This window comes from Schistocerca piceifrons, chromosome 5 (genome assembly GCF_021461385.2).
Source record: "Schistocerca piceifrons isolate TAMUIC-IGC-003096 chromosome 5, iqSchPice1.1, whole genome shotgun sequence".
NCBI lineage: Eukaryota > Metazoa > Arthropoda > Insecta > Orthoptera > Acrididae > Schistocerca > Schistocerca piceifrons.
In genome coordinates this window covers 160,434,997-160,459,204 of record NC_060142.1, presented here as the reverse complement: position 1 = coordinate 160,459,204, position 24,208 = coordinate 160,434,997, and the positions used below count along the sequence as shown (strand labels likewise).

Below are 24,208 nucleotides of genomic sequence, written 5' to 3'. Positions count from 1 at the left end.
CCTTCTGGGACTATGGGTGCTAAGTTTCTCACAACGCCAAGTCAATATTTTTCTTTGATATTGCGAATAGCGCATTGTGCAAGTGTACAGTACGAGGACTGTTGTTGTCACAACAGTGACGTGGCCAAGTACTCAGGTGCAAATCGGGTTCAGTTGGTGCTGCAACTAATTTTTTCTTTAAATTGTATTTTATTCCTCGCAAAGTTACACTATTGAAACACTTTTCAGGTAACTATCAGCAGCAAATATGTTTCAGAAAATTCGTGACACTTGGTTGCATTAGAACTGTTTATTAATTTGCTACCAGTCTCGGTCACTGGCCGTCATCTGACACCTGAATCAATGTTAGAAAACAGAATTGGCAGTAAAACCTCACGTGCAAAAAGTTATAAAAACACGAAATACATAAACGTAACTCACGAAATTTGGCTACTGCAGGTGACATGTCAATCATGCCGAAATATACAGTTGTATTGACTGCCAATTTCATGAGTGATACCATAGAAGAACAATACTTTTTATACATAAACAACCTACTCCATGTACCCACAACAGGGAACAGGCCATAAGTAGTCAGAACATGTCACGAGAAACCAAAACCCTTGCAGCCTTGAAGACAACACCCAAGAAGATGTACAGCCGATATATATCATGACATACAAAGATAATTTTAAGAGCAAAGCAACCATGATTACAAAACTACAGCACAGTAACAAGTAAAAAAAAATGTACAAAACCATAAGCATCAGTTATCAAAAACATGTTCTTTTATGCTTTTTTGCATCTCTCCATGCTAGTCTATTTTGTGCTAGCTCCTTCATCCCCCTGTACCTACAGCAACCTACATCCTCCTGAATCTGCTTAGTGTATTCATCTCTTGGTCTCCCCCTACGATTTTTACAACCCACGCTGCTCTCCAATACTAAGTTAGTGATCCCTTGATGCCTCAGAATATGTCCTACCAAGCGATCGCTTCTCCCAGTCAAGATGTGCCCCAAATTTCTCTTCTCCCCAATTCTATTCAATGCCTCCTCATTACTTATGTGATCTACCAACCTAATCTTCAGAATTCTTCCGTAGCACCACATTTCGAAAGCTTCTATTCTCTTCTTGTCTAAACTATTTATCGTCCACGTTTCACTTCCATACATGCCTACACTCCATACAAATACTTTCAGAAACGACTTCCTGACATTTAAATTTATACTCGATGTTAACAAATTTCTCTCCTTTAGAAACGCTTTTCTTTCCATTGCCAGTCTACATTTTATATCCTCTCTACTTCGACCATCATCATTTATTTTGGTCCCAAAACAGCAAAACTCTTTTACTACTTTAATCGTCTCATTTCCTAATCTAATTCCCTCAGCAACACCAGACTTAATTCGACCACATTCCATTATCCTTGTTTTGATTTTGTTGATGTTCATCTTATATCCTCCTTTCAAGACACTGTCCATTCCGTTCAACTGCTCTTCAGTCCTTTTCTGTCTCTGACAGAATTGTAATTTCATCGGCGAACCTCAAAGTTTTTATGTCTTCTCCATGAATTTTAATTCCTACTAAGAATTTTTCTTTTCTTTCCTTTACTGCTTGCTCAATATACAGATTGAATAACATTGGGGAGAGGCTGCAACCCTGTCTCACTCCCAGCCCAACCACTGCTTCCCTTCCATGCCTCTCGACTCTTATAACTGCCATCTGGATTTATGTATAAATAGTAAATAGCCCTTCGCTCCCTGTATTTGACCCCTGCCACCTGAAGAATTTGAAACAGAGTATTCCAGTCAACATTGTCAAAAGCTTTCTCTAAGTCTATAAATGCTAAAAACGTAAGTTTGCCTTTCCTTAATCTCTTTTCTAAGATAAGTCATAAGGTCAGTATTGCCTCACGTGTTCCAATATTTCTACAGAATCCAAACTGATCTTCCCCGAGGTCGACTTCTACCAGTTTTTTCATTCATCTGTAAAGAATTCGTGTTAGTATTTTGCAGCCGCGGCTTATTAAACTGATAGTTCGGTAATTTTCACATCTGTCAACACTTGCTTTCTTTGGGATTAGAATTATTATATTCTTCTAGAAGTCTCAGGGTATTTCGCTTGTCTCATACATATTGCTCAGCAGGTGGAAGACTCAGGGCTGGCTCTCCCATGGCTATCAGTAGTTCCAATGGAATGTTGTCTACTCTCGGGGCCTTGTTTTGACTTAGGTCTTTCAGTGCTCTGTCAGACTCTTCACACAGTATCATATCTCCCATTTCATCTTCATCTACATCCTCTTCCATTTCCATAATATTGTCCTGAAGAACAACGCCCTTCGATAGACCTTCTATATACTCCTTGCACCTTTCTGCTTTCCCTTCTTTGCTTATAACTGAGTTTCTATCTGAGCTCTTGATATTCATGCAAGTGGTTCTCTTTTCCCAATGGTCTCTTTAATTTTCCTGTAGGCAGTAACTATCTCACCCCTAGTGATATATGCCTCTACATCCTTACATTTGTCTTGTATCCATCCCTGCTTAGCAATTTTGCACTTTCTGTGGATCTCATTTTCGAGATGTTTATATTCCTTTTTGCCTGCTTCATCTACTGCATTTTTGTATTTTCTCCTTTCATGAATTAAATTTAATATCTCTTCTATTACCCAAGGATTTCTATTAGCCCTCGTCTTTTTACCTACTTGATCGTCTGCTGCTTTCACTATTTCATCTCTCAAAGGTACTCATTCTTCTCCTACTGTATTTCTTTCCCCCATTCTTGTCAATGGTTCCCTAATGTTCTCCCTGAAACTCTCTAAAACCTCTAGTTCTGTCAGCTTACCCAGGTCCGATCTCCCTAAATTCCCACCTTTTTGCATTTTCTTCAGTTTTAATCTACAGTTAATAACTAATAGATTGTGATCAGAGTCCACATCTGCCCCTGGAAATGTCTTACAATTTAAAACCTGGTTCCTAAATCTCTGTCTTACTATTATATAATCTATCTGACACCTTCCAGTATCTCCAGGCTTCTTCCGTGTATTCAACCTTCTTTCATGATTCTTGAACCAAGTGTTAGCTATGATTAAGTTATGCTCTGTGAAAAATTCTACCAGGCGGCTTCCTCTTTCCTTCCTTACCCTCATTTCATATTCACCTACTACATTTCCGTCTCTTCCTTTTCCTACTATCGAATTCCAGTCACCCATGACTATTAAATTTTCGTCTCCCTTTACCATCTGAATAATTTCTTTTATCATATAGTTCATCAATCTTTTCGTCATATGCGGAGGTAGTTGGCATATAAACTTGTACTAATGTGGTAGGCGTGGGCTTCGTGTCTATCTTGTCCACAATAATATATTCATTACGCTGTTTGTAGTAGCTTACCCGCATTCCTATTGTTTTATTCATTATTGAACCTACTCCTGCATTACCCCTATTTCATTTTGTATTTATAACCCTGTATTCACCTGACCAGAAGTATTGTTTCTCCTGCCACCACACTTTACTAATTCCTACTCTATCTAATTTTAACCTATCCATATCCCTTTCTAAATTTTCCAACCTACCTGCCCGATTAAGGGATCTGACATCCCATGCTCCAACCCGTAGAACGCCAGTTTTGTTTCTCCTGATAACAACGTCCTCCTGAGTAGTCCCCGCCCGGAGATCCGAATGGGGGACCATTTTACCTCCGGAATATTTTACCCAAGAGGACTCCATCATCATTTAACCATACAGTAAAGCTGCATGTCCTCGGGAAAAATTATGGCTGTAGTTTCCCCTTGCTTTCAGTCGTTCACAGTACCGGCACAGCAAGGCCGTTTTGGTTAGTGTTGCAAGGCCAGATCAATCAATCATCCAGACTGTTGACCCTGCAACTACTGAAAAGGCTGCTGCCCCTTTTCAGGAACCACATGTTTGTCTGGCCTCTCAACAGATACCCTTCCATTGTGGTTGCACCTCCCCACCAATGGCAAGGTCCATGGGTCATGGGGGAGGGGGAGGGTATATGATAATAATGTCAATAAACTTACCTATGCCATAAATCTTTGAACCGAAATTAAAAGAGTGCCAAATCCTAGGTACAATGCATAAATCAATGTATCACATGTCCCAACAGACAGAGACACAGGAACAAATAATTTTGATTCACAGTATCTCACTGAGAAGTTACATCATCCTGGAAATATGAAAACCACGGTTAAACAGTACAAAGTACACATTGTTACAACTCAATAACTTAATAAAGAATACATGAGTGATGGTATGCAGAAGAATTGTCAGAAAACATTATTTCATGTCCGTTTGTGTGGTTAAAATATCACACATCTAACTTATAGTCGAACAGGACATACTTGGAATACTTTTCCTCATAGGGCTCAATACACTATACCCAAATGTGTGAGATCAATATGGTACATCAGACAAATAACTAATGAGCTTATAAAAGTTATTCAAGACCAAGAAAGTTTCAGAGTCATCAGGTTTAGGCCATTAAACTTTTATAGTGTGCGATGATGGGTGTGACCAGTAAATGGATAACTTTGAAATATAAAATCAAAAACTGTTTTCAGCTATTACACCTTATTGACACGCTTACATAACTATCCACAGCAAAGACTAACATACTTCAGTTCCAATAAACCATACAGCCACACCAAAGAAGTACTACGATATCTCATAGTTTAAAGGAGGGACATGAATGGGTAATATAATATATGAACCATATGTTATGGTATAAAAAATAACAATAAAATATCAAGAAGTACAAGAAGGGTAGCTTACATACATGATACCAGAGAAGCTTAAATGAGTACAAAGCAATTCTATAACAAGTATAGTACAATATCTCAAAAATAACAATAAAATAATCAATAAATACAAGGAGAGTGGTATACATACACGAGACCAACCAATCTTACTTACATACACTATGTATTTGAAGCTCAAGTGGCATACAAACTGTACACTACCTGTTTAACAGCTATCACTTATGCATTAATTTCGCTGCTGAAATTGTGGATAATGATTGTATTAGCTATCTTGATCTAAGGGTTCATAAAAACGAAGGTAGACAACATTTTAATGTTTTTTAGAAAACCTGTACAGATATAACTATATATTAAAGTTTTCCAACTCAACTATATATAAACATGCATTTTTTCTTTCAATGCTGGATAGAATAATTAGATTTCCTTTGTCAGGTGATAATATTGATGCTGAACATAGTAAATTTTCTTAAATTTCATTTCGTTCCTCACAATGTTAAGTGATAAATTGTAAAATTTAAATATATTTAAATAGTTCAGTTTATACACTTTTAATTAATATATTCAATTTAGTTAGAATTACTACCCTTGTATGTCAAAAGGCTATAGGCCAACACATAAGTGGCATATTGGTTAAATTTTGCTTGAGCTGCCACTCTAAACATGTTGGAACTATTTTACGACCACAGAGTTTTTCGTGTAGGCATTGCCCTTGCACAAATTGATAATTCAGAAAACCAGTTCGTACTCTTACCACACAACACCGAAAAATCGAAAAATGTTGTACCTATATTCTGAAGTCTTGTAAGTGTACCATGAAAAAAACAGTTAAAAAATAATAATCAAAAGCCAGCTTTAGGTAGCTTTTGATTATTATTTTTTAACTTTTTTTCTGAAGGTGGCAGGGGTAAAATACAGGGAGCGAAAAGCTATTTACAATTTGTTCCGAAACCAGATGGCAGCCCGCATCTCGTGGTCGTGCGGTAGCGTTCTCGCTTCCCACGCCCGGGTTCCCGGGGTCAGGGATTTTCTCTACCTCGTGATGGCTGGGTGTTGTGTGATGTCCTTAGGTTAGTTAGGTTTAAGTAGTTCTAAGTTCTAGGGGACTGATGACCTAAGATGTTAAGTCCCATAGTGCTCAGAGCCAGCCAGATGGCAGTTATAAAAGTCGAGGGGCATGAAACGGAAGCAGTGGTTGGGAAGGGAGTGAGACAGGGTTGCAGCCTATCCCTGATGTTATTCAATCTGTATATTCAGCAAGCAGTAAAGGAAACAAAAGAAAAATTCGGAGTAGGTATTAAAATCGATGGAGAAGAAATAAAAACTATGAGGTTCGCGGATATTGTAATTCTGTCAGAGACAGCAAAGGACTTGGAAGAGCAGCTGAACGGAATGGACAGTGTCTTGAAAAGAGGATATAAGATGAACATCAGGAAAAGCAAAACGAGGATAATGGAATGTAGTCGAATTAAGTCGGGTGATGCTGAGGGTATTAGATTAGGAAATGAGACACCTAAAGTAGTAAAGGAGTTTTGCTATTTAGGGAGCAAAATAAGTGATGATGGTCGAAGTAGAGAGGATATAAAATGTAGACTTGCAATGGCAAGGAAAGTGTTTCTGAAGAAGAGAAATTTGTTAACATCGAGTATAGATTTAAGTGTCAGGAAGTCGTTTCTGAAAGTATTTGTATGGAGTGTAGCCATGTATGGAAGTGAAACATTGACGATAAATAGTTTGGACAAGAAGAGAATAGAAGCTTTCGAAATGTGGTGCTACAGAAGAATGCTGAAGATTAGATGGCTAGATCACATAACTAATGAGGAGGTATTGAACAGAATTTGGGAGAAGAGGAGTTTGTGGCACAACTTGAGGAGAAGAAGGGACCGGTTGGTAGGACATGTTCTGAGGCATCAAGGGATCACCAATTTAGCATTGTAGGGCAGCGTGGACGGTAAAAATCGTAGAGGGAGACCAAGAGATGAATACACTAAGCAGATTCAGAAGGATGTAGGTTGCAGTAAGTACTGGGAGATAAAGAAGTTCGCACATGATACAGTAGCATGGAGATCTGCATCAAACCAGTCTCATGACTGAAGACCACAACAACAACAACACTGAAAAGCAAAAACAGAGGAGTATTTTTCATTCCTATTCAGATAGGTTCATTATAATTCCAGTACCATACGATCAAAGTGGGCGAAGCCTCATCGAGGTGCCGCAATTTGCGTCCTGACGCAATTCCGAGGGATACCCCAGATTAGGACGTATATCCATTCCTCATACGTATTTAGCAATTACAAAGCATTGCCGGATTTGCTAGTACAATATAATGTGAACGTTGATGGTTGCCGCTTTAAGTGCAGGATCGGCGGTTCCCCACAGCGCGAGCTATGACCAGGTGGTTAGGGGCGGCGATTGTTAACGAGCGCGATTTCTTGTACTGATTAATTTGAACGCCAAGTAGTTATCCGTCACTTGCACTTGCACATTTATTCTGCAAAATTCGGAAAACCTATCATCACCGCTAGGTCTAACAATATATTTTTCACCCATAGATTTACAGTTCCCCCTTTCCCATTCCTCCCTTGCACACGAAGTGAGGTGCTGAGTGGCTATGACACTGGGACCGCATTTGGGAGGACCTGGGATAACATCTTCCAGCCACTCAGAATATGTTTTTGTGGGTATCCTAAATCCGTTCAAGTGAATGAAAGAGATGAAAAAAAAAACAGTTACTTCGCCTCTATTCCATCCGAGCTGGGTTAGTGTCTCTTCTCTAATTATTGCCAGACCGTTGGACGGTAAACACTAAACTTTCAGGAAATCACCTTCATTGGTATGTCGTCGTGACAGAGAAGAGAGCATTTTTTTCTAGTACAAAGAACACCTACGTTGCAGTCCACTACCGTTGTCTAAAAAACTGACGTTACATTTTAAGGATAATAATGTCGCTTCGTCTAATTAGCATAGTTACAGCAGAATAGTAGAGTATGTAGGATGGCCACTATACTCTTAAAATCTACACTTAACTGGTCTAGTATGAAACACCCTCAGCTCTAACAGAAATTAGGAATATGCTACACTAATCTTCCTTTCTCCTATGCATGCCAGGCTCACCTTCACATTGAAGTTCGTTTAAGATATTTGTAACCCGGAAACAAGATTAAAATTAAAAGAGAAGAATTCGCGTTTAATGAGGTGTGAAGAATGATCTTCTCTCCAGTACTGCTCTGTGTACATTTAGTATTCGTATGTTTGCTTCTATAAGTCCTGTGTCGTATATTGATATTGATGACATGCTCTGCACATCATCTAAGTAATGACAAATGTAATGTGGTGGCTTAAAACCATTTTAATCCTTATCTGTGAAAATGGTCCAAGACTGAAACCGGTTGATATTTGGATTTAAAATGAAAACAGCTGATGGTGAAACATGCATTTTATACATTACTTGACGGCTGTTGATAATCAGCTACAAAAAATGTTTAAAAGAACTTTCCACTGAACAGTGGCTCGGACCGTGTAGTTTGACAACCATGTGCGTTACTTTACATTTCATATGCGTCGGGTCCACAAACGCTAAATGTTTGTCGAGACGTGATGCTACGGTATGCAAGACTTTGAATGTTTATGCACTTCCGTTTTTTCCAGGATTCCGAGCGGCACTGTACACGTGACGAGATACTTTCGGAATATGGTGAAGGAGACTATTGAGTACCGGGAACAACACGGCGTAGTTCGCAACGACTTACTACATCTAATGATGCAGCTCAAGAACAAGGGCTTCATTGACGAACAAAGTAAAACTGGCTCCCAGGAAATTGATAACTGGAGTAAGTATGAACACAAAACCCAATGGAATTGTGTTCACACTAGTTGTCATTTCTTCACCAGCTATCCGCAAAGTGTCTGTATTCACACTCGTGCGAAGGTGTGACTGGCAGGCATAGGAGAAAGGAGCATTAGTGTTCAACGTCCTGTCGACAACGAGGCCATTAGAGACAGAGCACAAGCTTGGACTGAGGAAGGATGGGATAGGAAATCCGGTGTTCCCTTTCAAGGAACCATCCCGGCATTCGCCTTAAGCGATTCAGGAAAATCACGGAAAACCAAAATCAGAATGGTTGGACGGAGCATAGATGGCACTGGATACATAAACATTTTGGAAAGTCTTGCTATTTCTTCTGACGATTGTATTGGAACTTACTCACGCTTAACAATGATATGTAACTTAATATACACTGACGGAAAATATCGCAACACCAAGAAAAAAGTAATGTAGACTAATGAAATTTCGAGAATACGTTTTTCTAGGTAACATACTGTTGTGATTAACGTCGCAACATTACAGGTTAATATAAACGTGAGGTAAGCCTTTGCACATATGAAATACTGGTGCATTAAAAACTGGTGTAACTGCCAAAATGTTGAATGCAGGCATGCATAAGTGGAAGCATTGTATCGTACGGGTGACCCATGTCAGTATGTAGAATTCCGTGCTTGTTGCAATTGGTCGGTCAATACAGAGCCGGTTAATGCTGTTTGTGGATGACGCTGGAATCCTCGTTCAATAATGTTGCATGCGTGCTCGGCTGGAGACGGATCTGTTGATCGAGCAGGTCAAAGCAACATGACGACACTCTGAAGACCATGTTGTGGTACAACGGCGGTATGTGGTGTCATATACTGACTAAGTAATGAATTGTACATTGTTACGCTTAAGGCTGTTGAAAGCCATCAATGGCACTGCAAGGTAGGAAAGAAATCAGAGACACAATGCAGAGAGTAGGCAAAAGTTTAGGTTGTCGGAGCTAAATACATTACTGGCCATTAAAATTGCTACACCAAGAAGAAATGCAGATGGTAAACGGGTATTCATTGGACAAATATATTATACTAGAACTGACATGTGATTACATTTTCAATCAATTTAGGTGCATAGATCCTGAGAAGTCAGTACCCGGAGCAACTACCTCTGGCCGTAATAACGGCCTTGATACGCCTGGGCATTGAGTCAAACAGAGCTAGTATGGCGTGGACAGGAACAGCTGCCCATGCAGCTTCAACACGATACCACAGTTCATCAAGAGTAGTGACTGGCGTATTGCGACGAGCCAGTTGCTCGGCAACCACTGACCATAAGTTTTCAATTGGTGAGAGATCTGGAGAATGTGCTGAATAGGGCAGAAGTCGAACACTTTCTGTATCGGCCCGTACAGGACCTGCAACATGCGGTCGTGCATTATCTTGCTGAAATGTAGGGTTTCGCAGGGATCGAAAGAAGGGTAGAGCCACCGGTCGTAACACATCTGAAATGTAACGTCCACTGTTCAAAGTGCCGTCAATGCGAACAAGAGATGACCGAGACGTGTAACCAATGGCTCCCCATACCATCACGCCGGGTGATACGCCAATATGGCGATGACGAATGCACGCTTCCCATGCGACCATCATGATGCTGTAAACTGAACCTGGATTCATCCGAAAAAATTACGTTTTGCCATTCGTGCACCCAGGTTTGTCGTTGAGTACACCATCGCAGGCGCTCCTGTCTGTGATGCAGCGTCAAGGGTAACCCCAACCTTGGTCTCCGAGCTGGTAGTCCATGCTGCTGCAAACGTCGTCCAACTGTTCGTGCAGATGGTTGTTGTCTTGCAAACGTCCCCAACTATTGACTCAGGGATCGAGACGTGGCTGCACGATCCGTTAGAGCCATGTGGATAAAATGCGTGTCATCTCGACTGCTAGTGATACGAGGCCGTTGGGATCGAGCACGGCGTTCCGTATTACCCTGTTGAACCCACCGATTCCATGTTCTGCTAACAGTCATTGGATCTCGACCAACGCGAGCAGCAGCGTCGCGATTCGATAAACCACAATCGCGATAGGCTACAATCCGACCTTCATCAAAGTACGCATTTCTCCTCCTGACACGAGGCATCACAACAACGTTTCACCAGGCAACGCCGGTCAATTGTTTGTGTATGAGAAATCGGTTGGAAACTTTCCTCATGTCAGCACGTTGTGGGTGTCACCACCGGTGCCAACCTTGTGTGATGCTCTGAAAAGCTAATCATTTGCATATCACAGCATCTTCTTCCTGTCGGTTAAATTTCGCCTCTGTAGCACGTCATCTTCGTGGTGTGACAATTTTAATGGCCAGTAGTGTACGTAGTAACACTAGAGTCCTGCAAACTGTAGACGCGCTGGAGGAGAGAATTAACTGGCAACTCCATGCACCACGCACAGGCTGTTATAAGGCGTCGCAGTAGGAGATGGCCGCGATAAGTCACTTCTTCACAGAGGCAGAAAGCTTGATACTTGTTCCTGAGAACTGCAACGTCAGTGGGGTTACTAGAGCAGTCCCCAGTCTCAAAAGGTCTGAGGGTGGGGACGTGCGGAGCGAATCGTGAGATTCGACGAAGGTTGTTATGTACTGGTGGATTGGTGGGTCGACTATAAGAAGGGAGAACTAGTGCGCAGCTACGTTTCTCATTTTTGTATTCAGAGTTGGGTTCTCAGTGAGATACTTGGTGAGCCGTGCATTTACTTTCAAAACCTTTTGTTAAAGAATTTAACTTATTTACTAACGATTCATCAAGAACATTAGCACATTTAATCACACTAAGTGAGCGTGAAAGTAGTTGCCAGTGGGTAACTGATGAAAACAAATTAAATTTCAACAAATGAAAATTTTACTCTTAAAAAACCTTTCTTTTTTTTTTTTAAAAAAAAAAAAGAAAAAACAGATTTAAAAATTATAATCAGAAAGCACCCTCTAAATATCAAGTTACAGTTTATTCAGAGACAGAAATAACATTTTTTCTTTTTTTTTACAGTATGAGCTTTCGGGCTCAGAAACTTGCCGCTTCCTTTTAACACGGCCGTAGTCACGACCGCTCACAACAACCTCTGAAAGACTACACTGGTGCAAATCCGCAACACACCAGTTTACTTTAAGCTAAAAATTTTAACAACTCACACATACACATAAACTATGCACCCCGTAGGAGGGATGGAAATGGTACAAAACACTCACATTAAAAAAAAAATTACTTACCACCGAAAGTGCAACTTCTTGTTAAAAGAAAACTCTTACGGTGGAAGGGTGGCAACATTATATGCTAAAATGACCATTTAAATAAAAACCCATGAAATAAAATGTACAAACATGCTCTACATTACACATATACCGCCTCTCAAGACGATAGGTAAGATAAAAACATATGTCAGGAATTCGGCCTTTACACCTTAAGCAATAAATTCGTTAACACCGAATCCGAAAAACATGACAGGGGCAACTATTAACATACGGCAGACCGACAGATAGACAGACAGACACTAACTGCCTAACAAATGCGGACGGGAGACTGACGAGCAAGCTGGGGACGAGAGACTGACCAAGAAAACAAGTAGAATTTAACGAGTAAAGGAAACAACATATCACGAATCACTTAACTTCTAATAAACTGCGATGTCCGGCGAAGACCTGGCGCAGCACCCCCCCAAAAGGTTCTCCCGAACCGTCCGCTGCCAACCGCTTCAATGGACGCAGGAAGGCGCGCCGACCTCCCGTCTCACGGCGTCGCAGCTCGCCCCGGCCACACCGATGTCGAGGGCTGACTCCAGTTGCTCTCGTGTCGGCCGCGAAGTCGACTACCCATCGCTATACGGCGCAGCCTACTGACGTGGCGACCTCACATGCGCCGACGCTCAAGATGGACAAGTCATCTTGTGTCCCAGTGCGCGACCGACCAACCGATCGATCCAACCGCCAATGACCATTGCCTGAACAAACTAGAGCAGACTGGCGGCCTAACACATACTAGCACTCCGGACGACAGACAGACACTGACTGCCTCACATTGTCCCGGCTGACCAACTGAACAGACTCGCCGAGACTGACAGACTGACCCACTGCCGAGCTCATAGCGCCCCTTAAAATCACGTGAACAGGCAACCTTTCCCCTTTTCCACCAGAAGGAGACACCAAAGCAGCGACTGCCACAGCGGCGCCACCGCCAGAAACGGAGGACGACTGCTTCACCCTACGCGCTGCGGCGTGCTCTTCAAAGAAGCAAATTTTACCACGGCTCAGTTGGGGCGCAGACTCCGTGTCTCTCGTGGACATCCTCGATAAGCTCCGACTTGTCTGTTTCTCTCACTTGAAGTGCTGCTGTCAAGATTGTACTTAACATGCTTCTAGTGTTCGCTACTTCTCTTAGTGCTCACCCCATGAATTCTGACACTGACTTCTGTTGCATTTCCTAATGTTTAGAACTATCCTACATTGCAGTAGTTAGTCGGATCAAAAATAAATAAATTCCACGAGTCTCGTGCTGCAAGCGGCCTGTAGACTCCCAAAATACGCCCCTCTCGTAAGTACCCTGAGACAGTGTTCGGCCCTGATCCAAGTCATCAGCTTGCCTTCAATGGGAATTTGCCTTCCTGCATTTGCTCTTCACCTCTCGGAAATTGCAGACTAACTTCAAATCCCCTGTCTTCCCTCTGTCCTGTGTTATGCTCCGACAGTGTCTGAGCGTTATCCTGTTCGAAAACACCACCTGGAATTCTGCGCATGAATGATAGCGAAACAGGTGAATCACCGGAATGACAAACAAACTTGCAGTAAAGGTGCGTAGAATAAGCACCAGAATGCTCCTGCTATCGCACAAAAGCGCACCCCAGCCCATAATCACAGGTGTAGATCCAGTGTGTCTAGGTCGCAGATAACTACTAGCCAGATAACTACTTGCTACACCAAGAAGAAATGCAGATGATAAACGGGTAGTCAATGGACAAATATATTATACTAGAATTGGAATGTGATTACATTTTCACGCAATTTGGGTGTATAGATCCTGAGAAATCAGTACCTAGAACAACGACCTCTGGCCGTAATAACGGCCTTGATACGCCTGGGCATTGAGTCAAACAGAGCTTTGATGGCGTGTACAGGTACAGCTGCCCATGCAGCTTCAACACGATACCACAGTTCATCAAGAGTAGAGACTGCCTTATTGCGACGAGCCAGTTGCTCGGCCACCATTGACCAGACGTTTTCAGTTGGTGAGAGATCTGGAGAATGTGCTGGCCAGGGCAGCAGTCGAGCATTTTCTGTATCCAGAAAGGCCCGTACAGGACCTGCAACATGCGGTCGTGCATTATCCTGCTGAAGTGTGGGGTTTCGCAGGGATAGAATGAAGGGTAGAGTCACGGGTCGTAACACATCTGAAATATAACGTCCACTGTTCAAAGTGTCGTCAATGCGAACAAGAGGTGACCGAGACGTGTAACCAATGGCACCCCATACCATCACGCCGAGTGATACGCCTGTATGGCGATGACGAATACGCGCTTCTAATGTGCGTTCACATCATGATGCTGTAAACAGAACCTGGATTCATCAGAAAAGATGACGTTTTGCCATTCGTGCACCCAGGTTCGCCGCTGAGTACACCATCGCAGGCGCTCCTGTCTGTGATGCAGCGTCAAGGGTAACCGCAGCCATGGTCTCCGAGCTTATAGTCCATGCTGCTGCAAACGTCGTCTAACTGTTCGTGCAGATGGTGGTTGTCTTACAAACGTCCCCATCTGTTGACTCAGGGATCGAGACGTGGCTGCGCGATCAGTTACAGCCATGCGGATAAGATGTCTGTCATCTCGACTGCTAGTGATACGAGGCCGTTGGGATCGAGCACGGCGTTCCGTATTACCCTCCTGAACTTACCGATTCCATATTCTGCTAACAGTCATTGGATCTCGACCAACGCGAGCAGCAATGTCGCGATACGATAAACCTCAATCGCGATGGGCTACAATCCGACCTTTATCAAAGTCGGAAACGTGATGGTACGCATTTCTCCTCCTGGCACGAGGCATCACAACAACGTTTCACCAGGCAACGCCGATCAACTGCTGTTTGTGTATGAGAAATCGGTTGGAAACTTTCCTCGTGTAAGCATGTTGTAGGTGTCGCCACCGGCGCCAACCTTGTGTGAATGCTTTGAAAACCTAATCATTTGCATATCACAGCATCTTCTTCCTGTCGGTTAAATTTCGCGTCTGTAGCATGTCATCTTCGTGGTGTAGCAATTTTAATGACCAGTAATGTAGATTGGTTGCAGGTGCTCATCTGATCCCCTTCTAACCAACAAACGGCCATCAACGGCTACAAGACAGAACCAGCTTTCATCAGAAAAGACAACAGACCTCCACTCCACCATTCAATGATCTCTCGCTTGACACCACTGAAGTCGCAAACTGTGGTGGTTTGACGTCAGTGGAATGCACGCTAGAGGGCGTCTGGATGGAGACTGTCCTTGAAGTAACCGATTTATAACAGCTCGTTGTGTTCACTGTGGTGCCAACTGCTACTCGAACTGTTGCTGCAGACGCAGTACGATGCGCCACCGCCATACTCCGAACACGATGGTCTTCCCTCTCGATAGTTCCACGAGGCTGTCAAGCGCGGTCTTCTTGTTACTGTACCTTCCTACGACCATCGTTGCCCGCAGTCATGGGTAGTGGCTACATTACTGCCGAGCCTTTCTGCAATATCGCAGAAGGAACATATAGCTTCTCGAAGCTCTATTACACGACCTCGTACAAACTCAGTGAGCTGTTGATAATGACGTCGTCGTTCTCTTAAACGCACTCTTCACTAACATCAACTCACTAAGTCCAATCTCGAAGTTAACAAACGCTCATGACCGTTACAGCGCATCCTCATAGTGGCGCCACAAGTGCCACTCTTAACCGACTGGCACAAAATTTCAATAGACGTCATGTTTCGGATGTAGTAACATATCGCGAAACTCTTTCTTGATGTTTCAACTTATTCCCGTCACTGTGTTTTAAGTCTCTAAGAGATGATAATATATTTTCGTCTATTTTTTTTAAATATTGTTTCCACCTTTGCATTTATGTTGATTACATCTGTTGCATAGTTGTATCGAACATGCAACTGAATAACTGAAACATGTAAAACAGTCATTTTTACTACAAATGGTTTTAACTGAGTCTTAAATAGTTGTAAAGCCTTAAACAAGAACAAATTATAAGTTTCCACGTCGGGATGAAGTTGAGTCAAGTAAGCAAAAATTCATAATAAAGTTATTAAGTTAAAGTTCTGGGCAGAATACGCCTAAATCAAAATATTAATTTATCCTTACTGAAACGCTTATCGTACGTGGAGCAAAGGCTGTTCAGCTTTATGTGGGCACAATTCTCATGGCCCAACCCTGACAAACGTACAGCTAAAACTAGTCTTCTTCGAGGTCATCATTGATCGCTCAGTATTGTTTCCTGTTCATCGCCGAATGCTCTCGGAAAATACGTTATTTCCGTAAACAGTTTCACAGCCACCTCTTTGCTTTCCAGTAAAGTCTTTAGTCTATCGCCTGAAATGCTTCTTGGAACTCATTATTTCTCACTCGCTTCCCTGTTAGTCATTTCAAGAGGTCTGACGTCTTCAACGACGCCTTTCATGTTATTTTCATTCCATTTATGTCGAGACTTCTCCATATTTGTTTGTTAAAGAAAACAACGTAAAAATTTTACCTTTCGTGGTATCTGTTTTGTCCTGTACAACCAGAAACTCCTTTGCTAGATACAATCTGAACGTACTGTTGTGGTAGTTTAATATTCGCAGTGTTATCACTTAGGCTAGACATGGTCATAGCCTAAAACTCAATACAAACAGATAATTTCTTGTCATTCTGAAACGCACCGTTGTTTTGATTCGAAATCATGTGCGCAGTCTTGCCTCCGTAGTTCGTGGTGCAGCGGCGCTTAGGAGCTTCCGCTAGCGCTAGAGTTTAGCACTAGCCATTGCCCGATGCAGTCCGCTGTCCCATATCACCCGACCATCCGCTATATCCGCGAGTTTATTATTACGTTCCTAGTGCAGAAATGATTTTCAGACGGTGGCCTAAATTCAGCACAGAAACGAAAGCAACTACAGACAGCTACTGTGACTAACTCATTGTTGTTCATGAACATGACGATGATTAATCGGACCAAGAGCTTCTGCACCAACCCCAGCTGAGATTCATTTGAGAGACAGATCTGTTCTGGCGTATTTCTCCTCAGTGGTTTCCCTTCCTTGACGAGCGTGACGGTTCATCTAATTTCTGTTCGTAGCTACGACACGGTCTACCCGTTGTAATGCAGATTCTGCGAAATAATACCCTACCTAGAATTCAGAATTTGGTAACCCTTCTGTTGACATCTTACGTCAGCGATCATTCTCGAGTCCTGATAACCCTAACAGTTTCATTTTATTTGCTAATTAATCTCACAAAAATCAGTGTATTGTCTGCGGCACTCAGAAACTGAGAGGCGTAAGTTCTGTTGACATCACGTGTACGAGTCATCGGTAATATCACTAACCGAGTTTAGTTATTGCCGAATGGTTGAGCAGAATCAAACTTCTACACAGAAATAACATATTTACAGCTTTTCTACTCTTCAAAATTCCAATAAATCCACAAATACGAAACAAATTCATCACAAAACAGTCACCATGTCATACCTTTTTACAGTTTACACAGTTTATTGTAGAAATTCACTGTTGCTCATTAACAAAATAATACTACACAGATCCACGAGCCAACTTCATGAGCCCCAACGTGCTTTGGGGCAAAATAGTCACTAATCGTTGGGCGCCAATATGAGACGTTAATGTTTGCAGTTCAACACATAATAGCAGGATATTCTGAGTGACCAGCTGCACAGGTAATTTCGTGGGATCTCAGTCGTTTCATGTGTGACCGTGAACATCTCTGACCTATACGTGAACATATTACGTTGGGAACTCATCTAGCAGCCGCAAGAGTTATCGTCATCGTTGTCGTTATTGCGTTGTTAAGGCACCAAGTTAGAGAGCTGGATCCATTAGTCGTCAGTTGGACATCCTAGAAGAACCCGAAATATATAGAAATCGAATCTGTCAGTGACATCGGTTACTTAATGAGCAGGAGTTTTTCAGTAGTAACTGGTTCCTACATTTATTTGAAGACACTAAATGAAATAGATCGCAGATTCAACATGTTCTAAGATTGCTTCGATTAGAAATATTGCTGTGATCCTCACTCCAGAAACTGGTTTGATGCAGCTCTCCATGCTACTCTATCCTGTGCAAGCTTCTTCATCTCCGACTAACTACTGCAACCTACATCATAAATCTGCTTGGTGTATTCATCTCTTGGTCTCCCTCTACGATTTTTACTCTCCACGCTTCCCTCTAATACTAAATTGGTGACCACTTGATGCCTCAGAATGTCTTCTGCCAACACATCCTTTTTTCTAGTCAAGTTGTGTCACAAATTCCTCTTCTCCCCAATTCTATTCAATACCTCCTCATTAGTTACGTGATCTACCCATCTAATCTTCAGCATTCTTCTGTAGCACCACTTTTCGAAAGCTTCTACTTTCTTCTTGTCTAAACTATTTATCGTCAATGTCTCACTTCCATATATGGCTACAATCCATACAACCGCTTTCAGAAAACACTACCTGACACTTAAATCTACATTAGATGTTAACAAATTTCTCTTCTTCAGAAACGCTTTGCTTACCATATCCAATCTACATTTTATATCCTCTCTACTTCATCATCATCAGTTATTTTGTTCCCCAAATAGCAAAACTCATCTGTTACCTTAAGCGTCTCATTTCCTAATGTAATTGCCTCAGCATGACCTGATCTAATTCGACTACATTCAATTATCCTCTTTTTGCTTTTGTTGATGTTCATCTTATATCTTCCTTTCAGGACACTATCCATTCCGTTCAACTGCTCTTCCAGGTCCTTTGCTATCTCTGACAGAATTACAATGTCGTCGGCAAATCTAAAAGTTTTTATTTCTTCTCGATGGACTTTAATACCTACTCCCAATTTTTCTTTTGTTTCCTTTACTGCTTGCTCAATATACAGATTGAAGAACATCGGGGATAGGCTACAACCCTGTCACATGCCCTTCTCAGCCACTGCTTCCCTTTCATGCCCCTCGACTCTTATAATTACCATCTGGTTCCTGAACAAATTTAAAATAGCCTTTCGCTTCCTGTATTTTACTCCTGACATCTTCAGAATTTGAAAGACAGTGTTCCAGTCAACATTGTCAAAAGCTTTCTATAAATCTACAAATACTAGAAACGTAGGTTTGCCTTTCTTTAATCTGTCTTATATGATAATCGTAGGGTCAGTATTGTCAACATTTCTACGGAACCCAAACCGATCTTCCGCGAGGTCGGCTTCTACCAGTTTTTCCATTCGTCTGTAAAGAATTCGTGTTAGTATTTTGCATGACTTATTAAACTGATAGCTCGGTAATTTTCGCACCTGTCAACACCTGCTTTGGAATTACTATATTCTTCTTGAAGTCTGAGGGTATTTCGCCTATCTCATACATGTTGCTCACCAGATGGTAGTGTTTTGTCATGGCAGGCTCTCCCAAGGCTGCCAGTAGTTCCAATAGAATGTTGTCTACTCCTGGGACCCTGTTTCGACTTAGGTCTTTTAGTGTTTTGTCAGATTCTTCATGCAGTATCATATCTCTGATTCATCTTCGTCTGTCCTCTTTCATTCCAAATTCTGCGTTCTCTTCTTTAGTTAAGACTGGTTTTCCACCTGAGGTCTTGATATTCATACAGGTGGTTCTCTTTTCTCCAAAAATCTCTTTAATTTTCCTGTATGCCATATTTATCTTTCCCTACTAACATATCCATCTACAACCTTACATTTTTCCTCTAGCCATCCCTGCTTAGCCATTTTGCACTTCCTGTCGATCTAATTTCTGAGACGTTTTACTACTTTTCACGTGCTTCATTAACTGTATTTTTATATTTTCTCCTTTTATCAGTTAAAATCAATATTTATTCTGTTACACAAGGATTTCTACTATCCCTCGTCTTTTCATCTAATTTATCCTCTGTTGCCTTCACTATTTCATCTCTGAAAGCTACCCATTCTTCTTCTACTGTATTTCTTTCCCCTGTTGTTGTCAATCGTTCCCTAATGCTCTCTCCGAAACTCTCTACAACCTCTGGTTCTTTCAGCTTATCCAGGTACTATATCCTTAGATTCCTACCATTTTGCTATTTCTTCTGCTTTGATCTACAGTCCATAACCAATAAATTATGGCCAGAGTCCACATCTGCTCCTGGAAATGTCTTACAATTTAAAACTTGGTTCCTAAATCTCTGTCGTACTATTATAATATCTATCTGAAACCTTCCAGTCCCTCCAGGCCTCTTCCACGTATATAACCTTCTTTCATGATTTTTAAACTAAGTGTTAGCTATGATTAAATTATACACTGTGCAAAATTCTACAAGGCGGCTTTCTCTTTCATTCCTTACCTCCAGTCAGTATTCACCCACTACTCTTCCTTCCTACTGTCGAATTCCAGTCCTCAATGACTATTACATTTTCGTCTCCCTTTACTATCTGAATATTTCCTTCATTGCATCATTCGTTTCTTCAATCTTTTCATCATCTGCGGAGCTAGTTGGCATATAAACTTGTGCTACTTGTACTTCAGATTAGACATAATCATATAGACTTATTGAGCTATATACGATGATGAATGCAGGTTAGTATCTTCCACACTGTTAGATGGTGCCACCGTTTTCACAGGCGGATCTGATGTGACTATCTCGGCAGGTTCCCGTTATAGATTCACTCTACCCCATGAGATGGAGCCAACTGTTATCGAAGACTGCCACCTCAACGTACGTGCCCCGCTGTGTAGTTCTTTTAATTACAGATGATGTGCGGTGCATCGGTACTTTGCATTTCGCCAACATTAATACTTCATGCTATTCATTTGATGTACTTTACAGTTTTACCGCAACACGTGCATGCTTCCTCTCCTTGCATTCCACATTATCAACAGAGTAAATTTGATTTCTCACATCAAATATAATCCGCCCCCCAAATTCTATAAGTCCCTCCAGATCCTTGAGCGCCATGCACTCCATCTCGCCTTCTGTATATGCCTCCTGTCCCCCATGTGGATCCTCTACAACTTGATTCCTTTCCCCCATCTGCTCCGTTTCCTTGAACTTATCCACATCCTCTACACCTCCCACCAACTTGATCCCCCTCAGCCCCTGGTTGCTCCCTTCCAATCCCCGCCCTCTGCCACGCCTTCACCGTTGTCCCCCCTATCCTCCACCTCTACACCCTTCATCTCTTTTCCCAAGGTGGCTTCCATTGACTCCCCCACGTGGATGATGCCCTCTCTCCCTCCATTTATCCCTCCTATCAACTCTGATCCTCACCTCCCCCTCTTCCCTGCCTACGCTCTCTTTGACTCCCTTCTCTCCCCAGAGTCCTTTTGCATTCCCCTCCTTTGCTTTTCCCCACTCCCTCTCGCGTCTGCCCTGCCCCCCCTTATGAGTTCTCTCCCTCCATTGTCTCCCCCCTTTTATCCCCCTCATCTGTCCAGCCCCCCCCCCCCCCAATCTGCCCTTGGCTGTGGTGTGTCACCTTCGTGCCAACGTTTTAGTGTCATGTTTTAAGTGAGGGTTAAGTGTTGTGTGTCTTTTACGAAGTGTTGCGAACAGAAATCATACTGTCACTGGGTGTGATTTTTTTTTATATCTCTTGCAAACAGAAACCAGACTATCGCCATGTTTTCTTAATTGTCTGTCTACTATTTTACCTATTTGCTTCCTGTGTATTTTATTAGCATCGCCAACCCTTTGTTTTATGTTTTAACTTCCACAATTTTCCGCCATTTTACAATTCAAGTTACCATTTTTATTGCCTGCTTTTATTGTTTATTATCTTCTTCTTATGTTTTAAAAATTCTGTAGGCTGAAGAGCTGGGTACTAAGCTGCTGCCAGCCCGCCCCCTTCAGGGGACCTCGAAACTCAATAAAGGGAAAAAAAAATCATATATAGTTACATTACACATACATTACATTGTGGTTAACCTTAGGAGTGTAGAACGTTTGGGTTTCACTGCTATTCCAGAGGGCTAGTTTTGTTACAGTTTTTCATTCTATTCCTTATAATTACACATCCAAACACAATCCATTAATTCTGAAAGTGTACAACCACTATTTCAGCATTACAATTGTCTTGGCATCACTTTCTGTCAACTAATGATCCTAACTCTAATCCTCAACCAAAATATGCTAAGATGTTTTTTGAGTATCCTCAGACATCTTCAAGCTAAGCTGTTACACATTTTGATATTATTCCTTTAAGTTTTTAATATAAGACAAAGAAAAAGGGAGAAAGAAAGAGAGAAAAAATTTATTATTAGTTTCCATTTTATTTCAAATTGTTGCCACTCATTTAGGCTTAGCTAAATGATTATATTGCATATCATCTATTATTTATTCAACCATTGTAATATGATTACAATTTTTCATACTCGTTTACCATTGACTTTTGTGATGACTGCAAACTGATAACAGCTGGACTGTTATGCGATCTAGTACTGTACTATTAAGTTTTTTAAATAAAAACACAAAAGTCCCTTTTATTGTAATAATAGTTCCTTCTTATTTCAAGTTGTTGTCACTAATCTAGGCTCAGCTAAATGATTCTTTTGTACATCATTTATTATATGTTCGTATACTGTAATATGATTCTGTTTGGTCATACTTATGTAACGTTTCATTTAGTAACGGTTTTAAACTGATGGTTATGAACTTATTCTTTCACAACTTATATTTTATTTCTGATCTAAATCGGCTTTATGTTTGTATTGCACCACACCAGTGGTTGCAAACATGTCTTCTGTTTTAATTATTGACTAACGACTACTTCTGTAACGTTGTTCACATTGCTGCCTAATGACTGACATTTCATGCTGTCAATATATGAATTTCTCCTCTAGACAGCATAAATGAATTTTGTGACATGTATTGAATAGTAAGGCATAGCTCTTTGTAAAGTTAATCTTTGACTTTATTTCTATGATTAATTCTAGCGTCAATTACCGGCCTTCGTTTACTTCTTTGGTAGGTTAATCGCCAGAGTCAGTTTGGCACTGGTTTTCTTTGAACAGACAACGGCACTGTCAAACATACCTATATGAGATGAGATCTGTGTTATATTCAGTCTTTGTGCTCGCTTTAATGAGCCTTTTACTAAAGTTTGATTTAAATTTAAGTTTTATGCTAACTGAAATATCTGTATATGGAATACTGACATGCATACTTATGGTATTGTGTCCAAAGCTGCTATCGTTTATTTTCTTGTACACTTTATTCCGCAGCATCAGCCTGACGGCGAAATTTTGAAATGCGTAACACTTAATGAAGAATTGTGCGGTCAAGATCTTTATACATTTCAGAGTTCAGCTCATTACTATCAGATACAGGAATTGTACCAGAATTGTGCGGTCAATACCTTTCTATATTTCAAAGATGAACCCATTAATACCAGATATAGAAATTGTAGTAAGGACACGATCTCTTTTCGCAGAGTTTACCATCGACGACGTGGCAGCACAGTGCATCCTGTTTTACGCCGCAGGCTTCGAGACGTCGTCGACTACCATGAGTTTCGCACTCTACGAACTGGCTCTCAATCCAGATGTACAGAAGCGACTGCATGAGGAAGTGGACGCGACGCTGAAAGAAAACGCAGGACAGCTGACTTACGAGGCCATCTCGAAAATGAAGTATCTGGACAAGGTTATTGCAGGTGAGCTGCTGCAGGCTCATCTTTGGTACGTGTGCACAAACGTAGCTAACCTGATTAACTCTTCTTGCTTCCACACAATGAACCTGAATTTAGAGGCTCTGTAGTGTCATATTCTTCTTCTTCTTGTGTAACTGCCACTCCAGGACCACGCGTAGTCTCTCCATAGATATCCTTTCCACCTCCGTGAATCTCTCCATAATTTGTTCTGTTCTCTCCTGCCCTTCACCTGAAACCTACAGTATCCTCTTCTCTTATCTGTTCCACTGCTGACTGTCTATCCTTTTCCTTTATCCTTCTGTGTCCTCGAACACCAGACTATTGGTTGGTGTGTACTTCCTTCACAAATTTTCCCTTCCTTCCATCTTCATCCTCAACTCCGACCAATCCTTCTGGAGTTCAACAATCCAATTGGTTCCTTTGTTTCCTCCTGTCCTCCCTGGTGTTTTCCACACTCTTTTCGTAATTTTAGCACGGAAAACACACTGGTATACCGGGCTGATGAGTTCGAAAGCCTGTCAGAATGCATGAACCTAAACGCAGCCGCTAGGGGGCGCTCCTAATATTTTAGAGCTCTGCTGTAGCCGGCTCAGCGCTAAGTGCGTGCCACGCCCCCGCGCCAGCCTATCTGCGCTCGCTGCCTCGCCGTAGAGCTAGCAGTGCGGGGGTCCAGACCTCAGACGTGTTCCGACTGCGACTCTTATTGCTCGTTGAACTTAGCATTGCTTGTGTTCCGATATTGCTACTTCTAGGCTCTCGATTTGCTTCATCCTCCATACTTGTCA

At 41.6% G+C, this 24,208-nt stretch overlaps 1 protein-coding gene across 1 annotated transcript in view; it reads left to right on the top strand.

Annotated features, from left to right (window-relative positions):
* Positions 1-24,208, top strand: part of LOC124798828 (cytochrome P450 6k1-like) — a 45,656-nt gene that overhangs the window by 5,797 nt on the left and 15,651 nt on the right. The window contains exons 4-5 of the mRNA XM_047262359.1: positions 8,405-8,586; positions 23,205-23,426. Coding sequence (XP_047118315.1) covers positions 8,405-8,586; positions 23,205-23,426 — 404 coding nt within the window. The remainder of the gene's footprint in view (positions 1-8,404; positions 8,587-23,204; positions 23,427-24,208) is intronic.